Here is a 19690-nt window from a genome sequence, read left to right as displayed (position 1 = left end):
TTGTAAGGTGGGGGAATAAAGTGAGAGTTAAATTCATCATCCTTCTTCAGTTTACTCTTTATTCCAAAACCCCAACTTCTCGTCTTCCTTCTCAATCTTTTAAAACTCAACCTTTTCTCTTCTGCTTTATTCTTTTCTCTTCAAACTTTAACCTTTTATTTTTTTCCCTCTTAACCTCACTTTCCTATATTTTTTAGGATTCACTTTTCTATCTTGAAATGCCACACATTGTTATATATATATATATATATAACAACCTCAAAAATAACTTCTGAGGCTAAAATTAAGTAAAATCACAGCAAAGGAAGACACTTCAATGGAGAAATATGATCATTTAACCACAAAATTAAATCATGGAAAAAAAATGAGACTGAGAATGTTGCAATAGGAAATAACTTTACCCTTTTCAAATCCAATACATCTGAGTCTGTTTTTCAAATTACCCAAGTTTTTTTTCTCCAATACATATAATTTCAGGAAGAATATATGATACCTATAAAAACTACAGAATAAAATATCAATGCATTGCAAATGAAGGAGAAATAGTGGAAACTTGTTACCTTAATTAGGTACAAGCATGGATACCTACATGCATTTACATCTTACACCTCTATGATGGTTACAGGAAGTATATAAATTCTGAAATAAATTCACAACTGTTTCGAAGCTATCCTTAGTATTTTATGTCTGTAATCGCAGCAGTAAGTATGTTTCTTCCATCAACTGGGAGTTTGCCATTTCAACCATCTGAGAAGAGCACGGAAACTGCCAGTTATTGCTTTTCACAAGTAGAAATGTTATATCATGAATGAACCATCAATTTCATCCTTAAAAGAATACCCTCTCTCCTAAATTGTCCTAAAAGTAAAAGATTTATATAAGTAATCCTCCAAGTAGACTTTCAAATATTAAGAAATCCCTCAAATTGATTCTATTAGTAAAATATATCAACATAGGGACTAAACTCAGATATTTGATAATTGGAGAATAACTTGTATAGTGTTTTTTATTTTTGCACCAAGGATATCCTAGACTAGTAGTTGGAAGCTAATTCTTTTTTAGATGCAGAGATAACAGAAGTGAGTCTTATCTCTTCCAACAAAGTCTTTTCATACACAGCCAGATATAGAACCCTTGACAATACAATAAGAAACCCAGTTATCAACCAATTGTTTCTTATAACTTATAGAGGGTAATATTTTGAGGACCACATTAATGACTTATTCAATCCATTGTAGACAGTGGGAAATACACATGAACTAGCAACATTACCTCAAAACCCATCTTTTGGTACAATATCTGTGCAGGACTATTATTTTTCTCCACGTGCACATACACCTGTGTCACACCTGCTAAATGAATCCAGGAATTGTGAACTTTTAGTCAATTTTTGTGACTACATCAGACAAAGGAAGGCTACTATAATGTTTGTTTGTATTACCATTAGATTTTGCAGTTCCAATAGCAAAAGACAACATGTTGCTTGCAATTCCCTGGCGCCGAGCTGATTTGATAACACACAAGTTTGCAATGTAACCATATCTGCTTGGTGGTGTTCTGTTGATGCAGCAAAAAAGGGGAGCCTTGACCCGTTCCTGAAGAAATGATTGAGTTGCAGACTGCATCAACACCATTAGTCTAGTACACAAAGCAACAGAATGAGACAGAATGAGCAAATACCCCAGGATAGGTCTCCCCTTGAAGCAAATATCGAATGTTCAAATCAAGGGTTCCTACAACACTTTTTAATGTTGAATGTTTTGCATTCTTCTGCTCCTTCCTCACCTGTTAAACTTGACTCCAAACACCATAAGTTGAAACATTAAGGACAATCAACCATCAAACTATTAGTAACTCAACAGGTTTTTTCTCATTTTAATCATTAAATCAGAGCTTTCAAGTATATATTATAACCTAATTTTTCAAGTAAACCAGAATCTAAGATGAGGTTGATTTACCGTGATGATGCATGAGCAGCTATCACCGTTCTGCACCTTGCACCGCCTTTTTAATGCATGAAATTCCTAGACAATAGGAAGTCTTGTTGAGATTTTTTATATACTACACTCTAGTTATACAGTACACACACAGCAGTATATGAACTCCTACCTGCTCAGAAAATTTCCTTTTGTAGTTATCAACATATCTGGATAAAACAGAAGTAAAATCATTTGCACTCATCATCAATTGTGAACAAAAGCAAAAAATTTAGATCCACCATCATCTACGGTAACATAGATCTCTTACTGTAATCTACAATTATCATTAAATCAATGTTCAACATCATACATGTTGATCTGATTAATTGTTCCTAATTCAAATGTTACTTATACTCAATCTGCTATACATGCCTAGTTACACAACACAGTCTTGTTTAATAGTTCTCTTACTGTAATCTATAATTATCATTAAATCAATGTTCAACATCATACATGTTAATCTGATTAATTGTTCCTAATTCAAATGTTACTCAATCTGCTATCATCTGAAGTCAATGAAACCAACAAATGGTTCCACATTCCTTGTTTATCACTACTAAAAGATCTCTATAAAAGAACATTTGACCTTTCCTGATGTGTGTCATGTCATACCTTTCATATGCCCGATTCTCCCAGTGACTTTCTGCTCTCAACCATGCTGCTGTCTAGCATAAAATTAAACAAAACAAATAAATAAATATTTGAGAAAGGTACCAGCATCATCAATTACACATGACAATACACACACTTCACATGTTCTCTTTTTCTCTCTGTCCTAAAAATTATCATAGCATACCCAATACTCCTCGTCAAGCACAGCTTCTCTTGCAACAAATTGTCCAAACTCAAACCTATTTACTCGACCCAATTCTTGATCCGATGGCTGCAACCGATCAAATTGGAGATTGTTGGAGTTTAAAGTTTCCACTTTGGAAATGGGTGGAGTTGAAAGCTGCACAGAGAGTTCTTCCTTTTTCTTCATACTATAATCATTATTAATATCATTCTTCTTTGTCAGAGAAAATTTCGAATCCATGGCCCTGTTCACGTCAAACATAAAACAGAAAAAGCTAAAAATCATACAATAAAAGAATGATTCCCAAAATAAAATAAATGAAAAAGAAAATTGAAACTCACATGGTCCATGAGGAGGTAACTCTTGGGCATTTATAAGGGTTTGGAGACCCATTGAAGAACAAGGTCCCAAACTCAGGTCTATGAATTGGAATAGTCGACATGGGAGACATGTTTTTCTTCTAGATTCAAAGGTTTACGGGAAACTCCAAAAAAAAAAAATCTTTAAGTCTAAGAGCTTAACAGAAAGAAACCCCTTTTGATTGTTCCAATATGGCAGTGATGCAACATGTAAGAAAACTGAAATGAAAGAGAGAGGTGAAGAATTCTGGCTTCAACTGAAAGTTGAAAACTACCCTTTAATTTGTTTCTGCTTCTTCTTTCACAAAGTTTGAGAATTGGCATTTGTGGTGAGGAGAGGACAATTTGATGGTGCTTCTGAGCCAAAGACTCAGTTTTGGATTGAAGATGGTATTGGGGGTGGGTGGTGGGGTATGCTATGTCTATCCATTTTAATTTTGTTTCAGTTTTATGATTGAGATCACACCATTTTTTACCCAATTAATTATTTAGTACCTTGTGAATACAAACTACATCTTCAATTGAATAATCAATGGGACAAAACATATTTCTAATCTCCTACTTTTTAGGGTTCAAGGTTCTTGTCAAAATGATAGAAACAAATCAATTAAGTTATTCTTTCTATTTGAAAAAAAAAATAGAGATCCAACAAACAAATGAAAGATTGTTATTTGAAAAAAATAATACAATTTTTTTTTGTCTTGTTTCACTAATATGTTGAATATTTATGAAAAAACACACTCTTCATGATATTTTCATGATTGTGAAATGGAAAGTGCAACCAAACTGAACTTCTATATTATTATTTGAAAAACGTGAAATTTTTTTAAATTTAAAAGACGAAAAGAACAGTACAAATAACAATCACGTGATAATAACAAAAAATAAACTTGCTTTAGGATGACAATTCATAAAGTTTGATGCATAAAATAATCCGTGAAATTAACAAATTCAAAATAATAAAGGTTGATTTATGTTTAATATATAACTTTCAAAAAAAAATTCAAAATGTGGTATAATTTAAAAAAAAATATAATTCTTAACAAATTTTGTGAAAACGATTTTGAAAAAAAATAAAAATTACAAGCAATTTATCGAAGTTGAAACATATCCATAGTTTTGATTTATAGTATACATGTACTTTTCTAAGTAATTAAGACTTATTTTATGAAAAAAAATTATCTGTGTGAAATAATTTCTCAAACCTTTTAATTATCATATTTAAAGTACTCTATTGTAATTGTTATGATAATTATCTATATTATGATTATTAGTATTAATTTAAATACTGATTATTTACAATAGTAAACGATTATAGAGAAGAAAATTTAAGAAAATTATTTTCAAATTAGTTAGCACGACATGTAAAATACGTACTTCTTGATGATAATCAACTTAATTTTTTTTATTTCATCCATTAAAAAAATTACCATCTTTATCTCAATATTTATTTTAAACATTCAAATAAAATTAATATTAATACGAAATTCTAATAAATATCACTTAAAATGATTATCTAAACTTTGTATTATATCCCTAAAAAAATGTGAGAAATAAAGGATAAGATGGGGTCACAATCTCATTTTTGTTAATGTTTACGTGTATATGTATAGATATCTGTATGTGGATTTATGGATATATACAAGTCAGCTATAAGTATTCGTATTAATATTTAGAAATAGCTATATATTATATTTATTTATACTTTAATATATAAATATAACATAAAAATTTAAATATGTTTTCTTAAATTCAGAATAAGTTTGTTTTTGTTCATTTAAATTGTTTTTTTACTTTAAAATTAATTTATTTTAATTTGTATGAATGTATTATATATATACGTTATTTTTGCATGACTATGTTCACTAGTGTCGTGTAGTAATATTTAACTTTTAGCTTATATATTTTTTGTTCTTTCAATATTTTTTCTAGATTTATAAGTGATTTTCTAATTTCCAAATTTTAAAGTCATGTTTTAGTTTTGCAATAGAAAAATAATTTGGTGTGATCTTCTAATATGTTCTTTTACTGTCTTTAAAAATAATACTATTACCATTCCTTCATTTCAAACAAGTGTATTTTTTTTAATTTTAATTGTAAAAACAAAATATTACTTTTAAATTAATTAATTACTATTAATTTCTTTTCATATTCTCAATTTATGGTAAATTTTATTTATTAGTAATTTTTTATATATATTTTATGATACTTTTTTTTATTAATTTTTAATAAAAAAAATTGAAAGAAAACTTATCGTAAATTTCAAATTGCACAAAATATTTGCAGGAAAAATCTAAAAAAAAATTAATACACAAACAATGCCTATATGGATTAAGTATACAGTTTTTCTTAAAACTATTTATTAATTTATTATCGAGATTAAATATCAAATATATAACGTCTTTGTAGACTAAGTATACACAATTTTCTAGGCTATTTAAAAATAAATTGTTTGATGCTTATAAAGAAATTCTTACCGAGAGATATTAGAAATTATCACTTTTACTTCTAGAATCTTAAGTTCAATGTATGAAGAATTTACAAATATGAGTTATTTTTAAGAGTTTTGATATTTTAAACGCACTGATTCTATTGAGAACTTCAAGTTTTTACTTTTTTTACGCTCAAGAATTTGCATAGTGTGTTTTTGTGTGTATTCATTATGTTATTCTGCATGCATAAATTTCATTTTACAAATGTCCTAAAGAGGATCGTTGAAGCTTGTCTATTATGACTTTATCCTTATATTAGGATATTTTTAAAATATGCTTGATATTATTGACATATTTTATTGCTACACTCACATTGTTGTAATGAGGACAAAATTTCTATTTTGAAACATTTCTATTATTCTAACAACACCGTTTTGAGAATATGTTTTCGTAATTGGTTCATTATGTTAAAATCATGCTTAAGATGTATTCCAGTTAAGCTTAGCATAATTTTTAGGCATATTGCATTTGCAATACATCTTGTGTTGAATACAGGAAAAATGCATCTAAGATTTAGAGTGATTGCATCTTTTAATTCTTAACTCTTAAACACATCCAAATATATTAGTATTTGTTATTATTAAAACACAAATATCCTAATTTTGACATAAAAATTAACACTTGTGTTTTATCATAAAAGTATATGTAAATTCTTTCACAACATGTTCACTTAAAATATTTAATAAAATATTCATTTAATTATTAAGTTGAAATTTAAGGTTATAGCAGGCATGATTTTCTATCATCAAAGTTGTAAGTGCACGCTCACTCATACAGACTTTAAATCTCTTTCTTTTCAACAAATTTAGGAAGTTTGTATAGTTACAATTCAACTGTATTTTGTTTAGATTAGCTTCAATTTTACTAAAATCAAATTAAAATTACACGTTAAAAGCTAAAAATAATAAGAAATAGTTGTTTTAATTTTTCATTATTATAACATGATTTTGATAGAAATTGTTTTCAAAACACACTATTGACGATTCAGGTTCATGAAAGTGAAAGTGAATTGTTTATTAACATGATATATTAATAAATTGAACATTGTTAGTTCTACTTCAAGTCAATAATACATTTAGTTTCCATAATATAAATTTTTACAAAAAATTAGTTTTCATATTATAAAAAATTACATCATGAAAACTCGTTTTTAAATATTATCAATTTTGTTTATGATTAATTTATATAAAAATATTTAATTTACTACGTTTAATTAATCTCTTATTTTAAGAGTGTTATGTAACGAAATTTAGTTTTAACAGGACAAATGACATGCTAAAAATAACTATATTAATCAGTTCCTCTTACATTTTGAGAATATGAAAAAAAAGAGAGTAGGAGTGCTTAGGGTTCAGGGTGCAAATAGCACGGACCAATGAAATGGGCTTAGCAACTAGAAGCCCAGCCCAATTGGTAAACGCCGTTTTTTCCGAGTTTGTGAGAAACAGAATGAGCAAGCACAAGCAGCAAGAGTAGCACCACCAAGCCACACAGCAATGGTGGCCATGGCGAGCACCGCCAATAGAAGAATCGAAACATACGAAGAGTTCGCGAAAGTTCACGCGCTGCTACTTGCTGCGTCGGGGTTGCCGGAGTGCCTGCACCGGCGCCTATTCGATAAGCTCTCCGGCGAGTCCTTCGACGGCGGCAGCCACTTTCAGATCCAGCCATGCGAGGGCGGCCGTCAGCGGCGCCTTGTTCTCACGTCGACGTCTATGGAAACGGACTCCGACGTCTTCCTCGTGGATCATGCGTGGACTTTCAGACTCTCCGACGCATACAAGCAGGTCCTCCTCCTCCACCTCCTCCTTCTTAAAACTCCTTGTTTTAGGGTTTGTCTTGACGACATTGGTGTTTGGTGTTGCAGCTGCGTGAGGTTCCAGGATTGGCTGAGAGGATGGGCTCTCTGATGTGTGTGGATGTTGATGTTGATGATGATGAAGATGAAGGGAACTGTAAGCTTGGTGTTGAGGAAACTTTGGAGAGTGAAGTTGGCGAGGCAAAGGAGAAAGGAGATGGGACGTTACGGTGGTTGGAGCTTGAAGGGCTTAACATCGATGATGCTATGCTTGTGTCTCTAGCCTTACCAACTAGGTTTCCGGTTAGTAACCCTCTTACACTTGTTTTGAAGATTAATATCATTTCATTCTTTTCCTTTATGCCAGAGACTAATTTCATTCTATTTCAATGCTTCCAATTATTCAAATTGTATGATCATCAATAAATTATTCAAAGGTAAAAAATTGTCTACTGATTTGTGACACCTAAAGTGCTTATTTCCTTTTGTAGTATTGAAGTATACTAAAAATACCAACAACAGCTTTTATAAAAAACAGTTATTAAGTTTTGTAACAGTAAAACTGTAAAAAAAATGGTCACACAAAAAACAATTACAAAAATTTGTATCCTCTTTTTAGTATTGGTATATATTATTTTTTCTTCTTCTTCTTCTTATTATTATGATCTCAGTTCTTGTTTTTCTTTTAAATTTGGTCAATCACTCCGTAATTTGAATACTCACACACTTTCCTTTCGTTGTGTCAGGATTTAGTGGCACTTAGCCTGCTTGGAAACAAGCTCAATAGCGCCGAAGTGGTTGTTCAGGAAGTAATCAAATTTAAGCATCTCAAAGGAATATGGCTCAACAGTAACCCACTTCTTAAAAATTGGTAACTTTTCTAATATCTAAAAGTTAATAATTGAACCATGTGTTCCTGTTATGAAGAGAACTAAATTACTTTACCTCTCTTCCAGTGATGGCAAGCTTGAAGGGGTGATTCTTAAGGAGTTGCCAGAACTGGAAATTTATAATTCAAGTTTCACAAGCAATTTTGGGGAGTGGGCGTTGGGCTTTTGTGCAGGGATATATGGAAAGGATAACCCTGTAAATGCTGATCAGGCTCACACTTCACTGCACACTGTGTCTTCTCTTGACCTTTCAAATAGGAACATTCACAATTTAAAGAATAAGGTTGAACAATTTATTATGCTTATTTTCTATATGCTTTTTGCATCCTTTTCTTTGTAGCCTGTGTTTCATGGGTGTACACAAGGGACTTTAATGCATTATTTCACTAGAATAAAATTTGATTGTATGAGATAAAAAATCTGGGAATTTCATATCTTACCCAGGAGATGCTAAACGATTTTTTTATCAATTAAAGATGTTAATAGTTGATATTGTACACCAATTCATTGCTTATTTTTTTCATTCTAAATGTTTTGATGATTTTCCCATTTTTGCAGGCATTTACACCCATTTGTTTGCCATCTCTTACGTACTTGAACATTCAAGGAAATCCATTGGACCAAAACTCAGTTAGTGACTTGTTAGATCTGCTGCGTAGATTCACTTGCTTGCGTTCATTGGAGGTAGATTTGATTTACGTTGTCACATTTTTTTATCCCTCAAAATTTCCCATGTTATTTATTTAGTCCGTCTTTATTTACATACTTTGTGATTGGTGTTTTGGCCTTTGATAATTTGAGCAATTTTCAGGTTGATATTCCAGGTCCACTTGGACGAAGGGCCATTGATATTCTGGAATCTCTTCCAAACATTTCTGAGCTAAATGGTATCAATGCATCCAAAATATTGGAAACAGGAAAGCATGTGATTGGTTCAATGCTTCTTCCTCGTCTTCCTGAATGGACTCCTGATGAGCCTCTTGCTGATCGTATTATAAATGCAATGTGGCAATATCTAATGACATATAGACTTGCAGATGAAGAAAAGTTAGATGAAACATCAGTATGGTATGACCTGCATATAGTTTTACTTTCTATATTTTAATTTAGCACTAGCTTTCTTTTGATCAATAACCGCTTTTTCTAATTTTTTGTTACATTTCATCAATGTGGTTTGGTTTATGCTTTAATATTTTCATGCAATTTGAATCCTTGGATCCATGTTCGACTACTAAAATTTTTTGGTTTGGTTTTTTCAATGGGATAAACAAAATAGAAGTGTCACATGAATCATATTGCTTTTTCCCAATGATACACCACTTGAATTGCACGTTCTTTTGGATATTTTGCAGGTATGTGATGGATGAGCTAGGTTCAGCTTTGCGGCATAGTGATGAGCCAAATTTCAGAGTGGCACCATTTCTGTTCATGCCAGAGGGCAATCTAGCATCAGCTGTGAGGTTATCTTCTCGATTTTCATTGATATTTGTACTTTGATGTGGAAGTCATATTTTCATGCTCTACAAATGTATCTGCTACTTTACTATATAATTGTACTTCACATATTATTCAACACCTTTGGTGTGATAAAAGATCCTTTTATAAGTTTTGATTCTTATTTCTTGCTCCTTGATGTATCCTGCCTTCTTGCTCCTTGATCTATAAATGGTATTTTCTTCTTCCCCTCTCCATATTAAAACATGGACTTGTATGTTAAAATTAATCAAAGTAATAACTCTCACATTTTCTCCAGCTTTTCTATTCTATGGCCAACACAGAATGTTCAAAAAGGTGATGAGTGCACACGCAATTTTCTTCTCGGTATAGGGGAAGATAAACAACGTTCTGCCAGGCTTACTGCCTGGTTCCACACTCCAGAAAACTACTTTATCAATGTATTTCTCCTATTGCTAAGATCATCGTTCTGTTTTGTGTTTAAAGATCTATTATACAAAGTATCAGGAAGTTTTGGAGCTAATTACTTTCCTGCTTTCAGGCATACGAGAAGCACCATCAGAAATTGTTGTCCACAAGTTTAATATCTCCCACCTTTCAGTATTCTGAGACTGGAAGTATTCATCAACATTGTGGGCGTCCATTACGTGTTTACACAGATATACCTCACGTAGAGGAATACTTAACACATCCCGAGTTCACAATCAGTAAGTTTAATGCATGCATGCTTGAACTTTATCTCAATTTTGCTTTTGTTCTTTGCTGCAGCCTGCAGTTCATAATTAATGGTTAAATGTGACTTGGAACATATTGACAATTCATTTGAAGAGCCTATATTGAATTTTTCTTGATTGATTTTAACCTTACAGAAAATTGAAGGGCTCTCAGAAAATTCTGTTGGATTTTATTTTATGGTTGGCATCACGTATAAAATGGTATACTTTGTATTGTTGACCTTCTTTTTGAATGTTTGAATGCCTACAGCAAATGAACCAAAAGGTGCAGACATAATATGGACAGGTATGCAAGTAGATGAGGAGATGAAGAAAGCTACTGGAATTACGGATCAGCAATACATTAATCAATTTCCTTTTGAAGCATGTCTTGTTATGAAGCATCATTTAGCAGAGACAATTCAAAAGGTGATCATAGTTAACTAACATCTAAATGACTGACCTGTGTCACTGGCATGCAGCATTTATTTTGTTTTCCGAGTGAGGCTTTTTTTAGAACCTTAGCTTTTTTCTTGGGGTGGTGATTTTGGTGGTTTACGTTGCAACAGGCACATGGATCTCCTCAATGGTTGCAGCCTACTTATAATCTGGAAACACACCTATCTCAACTTATTGGTGACTATTGTGTCCGCAGAAAGGAAGGACTAGACAATCTTTGGATCTTAAAACCCTGGAATATGGCCCGAACCATTGATACTACTGTAACTGATAATTTGCCTGCAATAATCCGGCTCATGGAAACTGGTCCCAAAATTTGCCAGAAGTATATTGAACAGCCTGCATTGTTCCAGGGAAAAAAGTTTGATCTCCGTTACATAGTACTGGTTCGGAGCATGCATCCTCTGGAGATATTCCTGTCAGATTGTTTCTGGGTACACTTACTCTTTTGAGTGCAAAGAAAATTTCTCAAGCCTCTTTATTTTATTTCCTATCCTCTTGAAAGATTCTAATGGAATTGGTTTTATATTTCATTTTCAGGTTAGGATAGCCAACAACCTATATTCTTTGGCCAGAAGTAGTTTGTTTGAGTACGAAACTCATTTCACTGTTATGGTATGTCTTGAGTACACCATTTTATGCAGCAACAAGAAGATATTCGGATGAAAACTTGAAATATTTAATATTTCAGTGTTTTCGGTTTTCCTTTTCTCAACAAGTTTTAACGTAGTCATTCCATGGATTACAGAATTATCGCGGAGCCATAAATCATAAGAATGCTAGCGAATTTGTGAGGGAATTTGAGGAAGAACATCAAGGTAATGGATACTGCATTATCCTCTGCCACTGTTAGGATGAGCATCGTCTGCATTTCAAATGGCTACTTACTACAAATTCTCATCTCTGTATCTCTTTCAGTTAAATGGTTGGATATACACACAAGAGTAAGGAAAATGATTCGTTCAGTATTTGAGGCAGCTGCTGTTGCTCATCCTGAGATGCACAGTCCAACATCAAGGGCAATGTATGGTGTAGATGTCATGTTGGACAGCTCTTTCCAACCCAAGTTACTAGAGGTCCGGTTCCTATGTTCCTTTTAATCATAGAAATTTAATATTTGACATAATGAGTTATGTCTTGCATGAATTATGTGTAACATGCATTTTTTTTTATACAGGTAACTTACTGCCCGGATTGTACAAGAGCTTGCAAATATGACATGGATATTGTGGTTGGAGAGGGAGGTGTTGCCAAAGGTGTTGATTTCTTCAACAATGTGTTCAGGTGTCTCTTTTTGAATGAAACTTCACAAGTTAGTCAATTGTAATTCAGTATTTCTGTGACCATATCCAAGCTTGAACAAGGTTTATGAATTGTGGCCTCGCTTGGTTTATCCACGCTTAGAATAGCTTCTGTCGCTTCGTTTGGTTTTTTATTTACCTTCAATGCAACCCAGTTTTTTTTAAGGCATATGCAAGTTTGGAGCACAAGGGCGCACAATAACTCAATCAAATTACATCATTGTGCATTTCTTCTCAACAAACAAGAAATAAAACCCTATTTGGATTTGGAACTACTTTATGTACATCGAATCTCTCTACAATAGTGACGTCTGCGTACTCTCATTCATTTAAACTGTGAGAACAAGGTTAACTGTGAGAACAATCGTGAAGTGGGTATGTACCATATTAAGCTCCATGTTCGGTGGCGTCTGCTGATGTATATGATTGACTTCTTTGCTGCGTTGAAAGTTTCCTTTGTAATTCAAGAGTTGACATCCTCTCAGCCTCCAGTGCCCGCTCAAGCTTTGATCATCATAATAAAAAAAGGTTAAGTCAGCAGAAAAGGGCATATATTGATAGCTGTGTTCGTATTTATTGCATTTGTGAATAATACCTTGGCAGCTCGGGTGCTCCATTCCCCTAGAATGGCTCTGAGTCTTTCATTCTCTTCAACATACTGATTATATCAAGAATTGTTAGCACCTTGTAGTCAAAGCACATAACACCCTTTTAATATCAGTAAAACCAGCTAGATACCTGATTGTTGGTCGTGCGAAAGTGTTGGATCTCTGACTCCCTTTCAGCAATCAAGGACCGGGCAAGCCTCAACTCAGATTGCACTTGGTTCATCTGAAAATTATTTAAGAGTCGTTTTAGTTTGTGAAGGTGCGGAGTTGAATGGTATCTGATGACTGCCTAAACTTAACACTAACCATCAATATTTGCCGAAAGGATAAAATGAAAAATCACTATACGAGGCACTATGGAAATATTCATTTCTATTTGAATTACAGGAATTACCTCAGCAGAAAGTGTGCGTAACTCTTGATCACGAGCTGCTAGAAGATGCGCAAGGTCCACCTGTAAGATAAACAATTTATCACCAAAAAAGAATGAAGAGGTAGCAAGTAATATTTATTGACACCAATATCCAAGCCTAATTTTTTTATTAGTCATGCTAGTTCTTAAGGTTAAGCTAAATTGCTTTACAATTATGTAAAAGTTATTTGGTCAGATCATAGTAATTTAGCCTAAACATCAAGTGGAACAGAATTCAAGCTTGTTTCATGAGACGAGCCTTAGTAGGCTTCAACTCAACTATAATCATTGCACACTCGTTTAACTAATATTTCAACTAGATTCTCAAGAGAATGGAGGCTTGGAGGAGCCATTAGGCTCAAAGTTAATTGAAAGAAGATTAACTACGTCCCTCAACTCAACTATAAATATCCTACCAAAGCTATTGCTAAACAAGAGCAAGGTCAAAATTCGACCGAGGTACAATTATATACTGAATACATCCACGATATCGACAGAATAGGTATTACTATCAGCCTCAGACCATTGACTCTACGAACTTAAAAATTAAATTAGAAACCCACAGAATAAATATTTAAAACAAAAAACTACCTAGGATAATTGTTGAGGTACCAGAAAGGAATTTAAATAGTAAGTACCATTAAACCTATAATTGAAAAGACCTGTAGCAAGGTATAGAATTTCTGATGAGAAGCCTGGGCTATTTAACTGCAACTTCCTTATATACTCTACAAATCATTTTAGCAACTCCGTTCTGATTTCTAACAGTGCAAATTGAGGTAGGACATCCTCAGGACGCGATTCATGTTGGAACACCAGTACAATTCTTTTTTTCAAGTGAAAGAAATATAGTTGTTGTGGTGATGGGGAATACAAAGAAATGTTTTATAGCAGGGACGATTTTGAATGCTAATTGAATAAAGTACAGAGTTAAATAGGTATTGACAGGATACTACTGGTTTACATCTCGATATGAATTCAGATTGAATTTCAACTCTACTGAATCAGTAAAGATATTTGCTATTGCATAACTTGCTAATCTCTCTGATTATAAAAAATACTATATTGAATATTATACACCCATACACAACCACGACACATGTCCATTGTAACTTGTATGTGCCAAAACATGAGAATTTATAAATTAAACATAATGGTAAAAACAAGGAAGGTTTACTTATCTGTGTTAATTATTACCTGTGGTGTGTTCCGATCATCAGTTCGTTCGTATTTGCTTAGACACTCTTGCAATCGAAGAATCTGCAAGACCAAATATCGATGAAGAACTAATTAAATGAAATATCATCAGTGGAATGTCTACACTGTAAGTATCATTTCGAGCTGATATAATCAAATAGCAAATGAATGCTTCAATTTTTTGTATACCTCCTCGCTCAAAAAATGAAGATTTTCTCGCTGATATTGCAGCAAAGCCATTTGCTGGTCAGAGAGACGACCATCATGGTACCTATTGCATCAAGATATTATCTTCACAATCAAGAACCCACACTTTAATTTGGGCTTACAGACATGATTTGTTTGTGTTACTGGCATGTGATCTTACAAATGGCAAAGCATAAATCATGCATTCAGAAATACTATTTTGCTGAATAGTTTATTTATTATTTTTACTTTTGGGTTTGAAAATCGAACATGGACATTATGCCACGAAGTAAATCATAAAAGAAACTAGATTACAAAATGTTTGCCTTAGACCCTCTAGAGAACTTGCTGGCTGTAGTGGCGAATACAAGGACTTCAGAACATCAGGGTGTGAGTTTAATGAATTGTACTGGTGTATGTAACCTGTTTGCACCAAAAATGTAGTTAGAAAGAGCTAGATAAAACTAGTACTGTTTCTACTATATACGAACAAATCTTATAATTATAGTCGACAGGTGGAATGCAATAAATTTTTCCAATTTTTTTAATCCAATGGAGGACAGGCAAACACAGTCTGCCCAAGGCAAAAGACATCCCTACAGTTCCTTCCAAAAAAAATAATCTTAAGATTGTTTAAAACTTTGTATATAATAGTATCTACCAAAATACAAAAATAAATATTCATTCGGACTCAAATATAAGGAAAAATAATGAATTCCAAACTAATCAAAGTCATTTCATAAAATTTAATTTTACTGATCTCAATTAAAAATGACTTTCTTTCTGTAAAATAACTCGTTTAAAATTGATATCATGAATAAAAAGGAATGATATCATTAAATCAGGAGAAATTAAGTTCCTATCATATATGCTAATAAGCTAACTTAATGCATTAGAAGTGTTTGGTAGAATAGTTGCTAAATGTAAAATAACATAAAAGGACATAAGTACATAAGTTATATTATATAAATAAAATGTGTTTTCTAGACAAAAATGTATTATTATGTAATTAAAATTTTAGATTTTTAAAAAATAATTAAACTCTTATTTGACTTATTAGTACTTCTATTTATATTTTTAAAAAATTATACGCTTTTTTACAAGTAATTTTATTTAAAGTAGTTGATTTAATGAGTACTAATCAAATTTAATTTTTATTTACTTTTAAAAGTTTAATTTTTTTGATTTGTCAATTTAAACTACTGTTATCAATATGTGTAATTTTCACATAGCATCATGTAATGAAACATTACTTCATTTTATAATGTTAAATCTTTTTTAATTCGAACAACCTAAAAAATTTAAAAGTAACCTAACAAATACTAAAAATAGTGCAATAACTAAAATAAATATTCAATATCTTTTCAATTACATTCCTATATTAACCCAAATTAATAAAGAAAATAATAGGTAAAAAAAATTAAAGATAACAGGGAAGCGTGTTCAATTATAAGTGATACTAATTAAGAGGAAAATTAAACTAGCTGGAGTAGCTTGTAGCCTATAGTCTAGAAGCATCTAAAATAACTACTTAGAGGTACCAAACATTTTTGTGTTAGTCAAACTAATTTAGTATCTTGCTTATTGGCGTTACTAAACACACTCTTAGTCCCATCAATATAAACAAATCATAAATGAAATTTGTAGCTTCATCTCCCCCTCCTTCCCATAAAATTACATAAACTTACCAATGTAAAGACTCATAAAACATCCGGCAGACACTGCTTCAACTACCATAATAATCCTGCAGAATTTTAAATCAACATATATGAGACTACAGTAAGAAAGTGAACAACTATTTTCCAGTTATTCGCAAGAGAAAAAATGGCAGAGTGAAGAAATATGCCACATGGAACAAGAGCTTGATGGTGAACAATTTATCATTAGGTAAAACCAAACCTTCGAAAATATAAACGTAATAATGTATTTATTGTAAGTTGAGAACAACAAAAATTCATTCAATCATAGCCATGCCAGAAGTTCAACTGTGAACTCATCTAGGCAAAAGGAGGGGAACAGGGAGATAAATACATGCTATATGCTGTGATGTTCCAACAGTCAAACTGCCGACCAAACTCTGTCCCATACTAAGCATATATACTGCAGCTAGAAAATCTACAAATTGAAATATATTGAACCTCACTATCTAGTCTACTAGATAAATCACTGTTAAAATGATACGGTTTTAAGTTTAGCATACTCATTTGACCAAACATGCCACAAAAGCCTCAATGTCTATTCCCTGTACTTGGCACCTATTATTGATGACAAGATATAGAATAAGGCTTTCGTCCTTCATATTTAGAAGTTGCATACTCCTGCTAGTATTACTTTTTTTAACTCAACTCAATCTTGCCCTGAAAAATGTCTAAAATGAACAAGTACAACCAAATGGAGAATATACCTCAATATTGCAGAGATTGACAGGAAACCAGTGTAAGGTTTCCAGACTATAACAAGTAGCATTGCAGCGGTTCCTGACATAAAATTGAATAGTTGACAACACTCCTATTATAATTAGCAACTCGAACAATATAAACCATCCACAATGTTAAAAATATCAAGACATTCACGTGCATTCACCAAACAATTTATGTTTTGGGCTTGAGTCGGTTCTTGACATCGTGACATATCCATCAATTGACACCATATGTTAAGTATAATCCGAAAGAAAAGTTTAAGCACTGAAATACATACCATAAGCTGTAATGGAAAAGGGTATGCGGACAATAAATTTCAACTTCTGGCTGAAACTATAGTAGCCCTGAAAAATCATGTTGGTGATAAAAGAAAATACAATCAAGCATTAAACAACATCAAACACAACCAAAACTTTCAGAGATTTGCAGCAAATGTGTAGTTGTAATTATATGGTCTTATAGGTCTAAATGCCATCGCAAAACTTTCAGAAACTATTTTGGCAACGAAATGTCCTTAACAGAATTACCTGCAACCGTATCTTTTGCACTTGATAAACCAGGTATTGTTGAAAGATTCCTGAAACAGCAAAATATGGGGATTAAGTATAATAAAACTATATACACGGAATATTGAGTAGAGGTTGAAGAAGCTTGTACGTTATAATGCTTAGTAAAATTAACTAATATTTATTTAGCACCTAGAAGCAATGTTGTTAACTTTATACATTAGCATTATGAACATAATAAAAGTATAAAGTCCAAATCCTTTGTCTGCACCTTGTATCCACCCTCATATTCAAAATCTTGGACAAGATGGCTATAGTGAAAATTAATTGTGAAGCCAAACAATTGCCCTTATAACGAATTTCTCTCTCAAAATCCATACTGTGCTACGTTTTATTTTCACCAATATATTTCCAAAACCAGAAATACAATTTTACACCATATAAAATCAATCACTAGAAGAAAAAAACTAAACACAAACTATTAATTTTGTTCATTAATTTAATCAACATTTGTCTGCACTTGAAATTATTAAGTCAAACAACCTCGCGATGGCTATATTGAAAATCAGCTTTAACTAGTATAATACATAACAAAATCAGTATTCTACAGGATCTGATTAGGGCTCCGAAAACATTAAGGTACTTAAAGTGAATCATGCAACAAAGAGTGATGAATCTCAGGCTTAACTTCTTCTATCATTAGGGGGAGGAGGTGATTGCTTCAGATTGAACATTCTCATATTTATTTCCTCTTTCCCAGGAAATGTTGTTAAAAAGTAGTATCAAATTCATAGCCACCACTCTTTATTTTGGAAGGTTATTCATTCTCATGTTCAAATCTTTGACAAAATGGCTATAATGAAAATTACTAGTGAAGTCATAAGTTTTTTCTCCTTATCACTAACTTCTTTATCAAAAAATCCATAGTGTTTTATGTTTGATTGTCTTCATAATACAATTGTACACCTTATATAAAATCAATCGATCGAAAAAGTGAACTACAGCTACGCTCTAGCTAGTAGTAGCCATATCAACATAACAAGGAAATTCTGGCATTCATCTGAAGATCTCAGTGGAGACAAAAGCAGCAAAAGTGAGTGCAACAAGTAAAGAAAGACTGTATAAACAAGAAGAGAGAACTGAAGACCATAGAAAAAGACATTCATTCAACAACACATTCAGAAAATGCGCTAGCTTATCCAGAGATGACAACCTAGAAACCCTAATTGAGACAGTTCCAAACCTGTCAACAGCAAGAGAAGAACATCACAACTACAAAGCACGGGAGAGATGAGTCCTTGCACGGGAAGAAATATCCACTGAGCTCCAATGGCGAAAGCAGCATAACCTGCCTAAAATGGAACCAACCAATAAAAAAGCAATTCATACCACAATCAATGCGAAAGTTGAATTCAATCAAAATCATCACAACATGTTGCGAAACGAGCCAATAGGAATTGAACTTGCCAATAGTATGCAATAGAAGACGCTACCGACAACCCTGGCAGGCTTGCGGTGAGCGAAAAGAGGAGCTTCGTGCAGAATATCGAGAAAGCTACGAAAACGAAATCGAAGTATGTTGTTATGCATTGCGGAAGTATGTAACAGAAAATGAATAGTGATCGGAGTATTGTGCGCGAGTGACTCACAGAGCGTTGTCCTCCGCCGATGCGACTGGTGGAGAAGCGTATCTGTCCGTCGCCATGACAGAGGAGAAGAGAGGGTTCGATTCCAGGGTTCAGTGACGGAGGTTCTCTGATCCCCCTGCTCGTCAAAACTAACTGTAACGTTCTCGTGTTTACCTAATACTAGTTTTTTTAAAAATAAAATAAAATAAATGGTTAATTATATTTCTTTCATTTGCTTTATTTTCTTACTTGCTTAAATGAATAATTATGTTCTTTTTGTCCTATACATCTAGTTAGTAAAAATAATAATTTAATTTATGATATTTTTAACGCTATTATTGCTATGACAGATTTTCTAACATGATAATTTTTTGCATTATTAGAATACAGATCAACCACATCATCTTGTCATGTCATATAAATAAGTTTAAAGAATGGTGTGATATTAAAAAAAAAAAAAAAAAACTTTAGAACAATGTTAGTTATTTTTT

At 32.5% G+C, this 19690-nt stretch overlaps 3 protein-coding genes across 7 annotated transcripts; 1 reads left to right on the top strand and 2 right to left on the bottom strand.

Moving 5' to 3' along the window:
• Positions 1 to 377: 377 nt before the first annotated feature.
• Positions 378 to 3596, bottom strand: LOC137821720 (GCN5-related N-acetyltransferase 6, chloroplastic). 4 transcript variants are annotated; one of them, XR_016515779.1, is made up of 9 exons: positions 3117 to 3589; positions 2776 to 3019; positions 2592 to 2644; positions 2110 to 2146; positions 1959 to 2024; positions 1681 to 1793; positions 1442 to 1595; positions 1273 to 1352; positions 378 to 747 (listed from the first exon to the last, which is right to left on the bottom strand). XR_016515779.1 is itself a non-coding variant. In XM_068626453.2 (9 exons), exons 1-9 carry the CDS (start codon positions 3224 to 3226, stop codon positions 682 to 684), a joined length of 915 nt encoding a protein of 304 aa, XP_068482554.1. In that variant the 5' UTR covers positions 3227 to 3596; the 3' UTR covers positions 378 to 681. The 4 variants fall into 4 exon arrangements, 2 of the variants coding, with proteins under 2 accessions (XP_068482554.1, XP_068482555.1); XR_016515780.1 differs by having other exon boundaries at positions 1273 to 1349; XM_068626453.2 differs by having other exon boundaries at positions 1681 to 1785; positions 3117 to 3596.
• A 3407-nt stretch (positions 3597 to 7003) lies between these two features.
• Positions 7004 to 12411, top strand: LOC137820072 (tubulin-tyrosine ligase). Its single transcript, XM_068623855.2, has 15 exons — positions 7004 to 7413; positions 7494 to 7727; positions 8171 to 8295; positions 8381 to 8597; positions 8873 to 8998; positions 9126 to 9382; positions 9667 to 9774; positions 10068 to 10209; positions 10311 to 10476; positions 10754 to 10911; positions 11052 to 11375; positions 11482 to 11556; positions 11690 to 11759; positions 11860 to 12017; positions 12119 to 12411. Exons 1-15 carry the CDS (start codon positions 7123 to 7125, stop codon positions 12266 to 12268), a joined length of 2601 nt encoding a protein of 866 aa, XP_068479956.2. The 5' UTR covers positions 7004 to 7122; the 3' UTR covers positions 12269 to 12411.
• LOC137820073 (protein FIP1) lies at positions 12331 to 19375 on the bottom strand. Of its 2 annotated transcripts, none has more exons than XR_016515311.1 (14): positions 19221 to 19375; positions 19035 to 19126; positions 18815 to 18919; positions 17593 to 17642; positions 17343 to 17409; positions 17050 to 17122; positions 16334 to 16389; positions 14961 to 15068; positions 14649 to 14730; positions 14460 to 14522; positions 13245 to 13304; positions 12981 to 13073; positions 12838 to 12900; positions 12331 to 12746 (listed from the first exon to the last, which is right to left on the bottom strand). XR_016515311.1 is itself a non-coding variant. In XM_068623856.2 (14 exons), exons 1-14 carry the CDS (start codon positions 19274 to 19276, stop codon positions 12630 to 12632), a joined length of 1074 nt encoding a protein of 357 aa, XP_068479957.1. In that variant the 5' UTR covers positions 19277 to 19375; the 3' UTR covers positions 12331 to 12629. The 2 variants fall into 2 exon arrangements, 1 of the variants encoding a protein (XP_068479957.1); XM_068623856.2 differs by having other exon boundaries at positions 14972 to 15068.
• Between the last annotated feature and the right edge of the window lie 315 nt (positions 19376 to 19690).

Source organism: Phaseolus vulgaris, chromosome 9 (genome assembly GCF_051622355.1).
Source record: "Phaseolus vulgaris cultivar YP4 chromosome 9, ASM5162235v1, whole genome shotgun sequence".
Lineage (NCBI taxonomy): Eukaryota > Viridiplantae > Streptophyta > Magnoliopsida > Fabales > Fabaceae > Phaseolus > Phaseolus vulgaris.
Note: the sequence above shows the minus strand (reverse complement) of the source record. Positions and strands in the feature narration are given on the sequence as shown.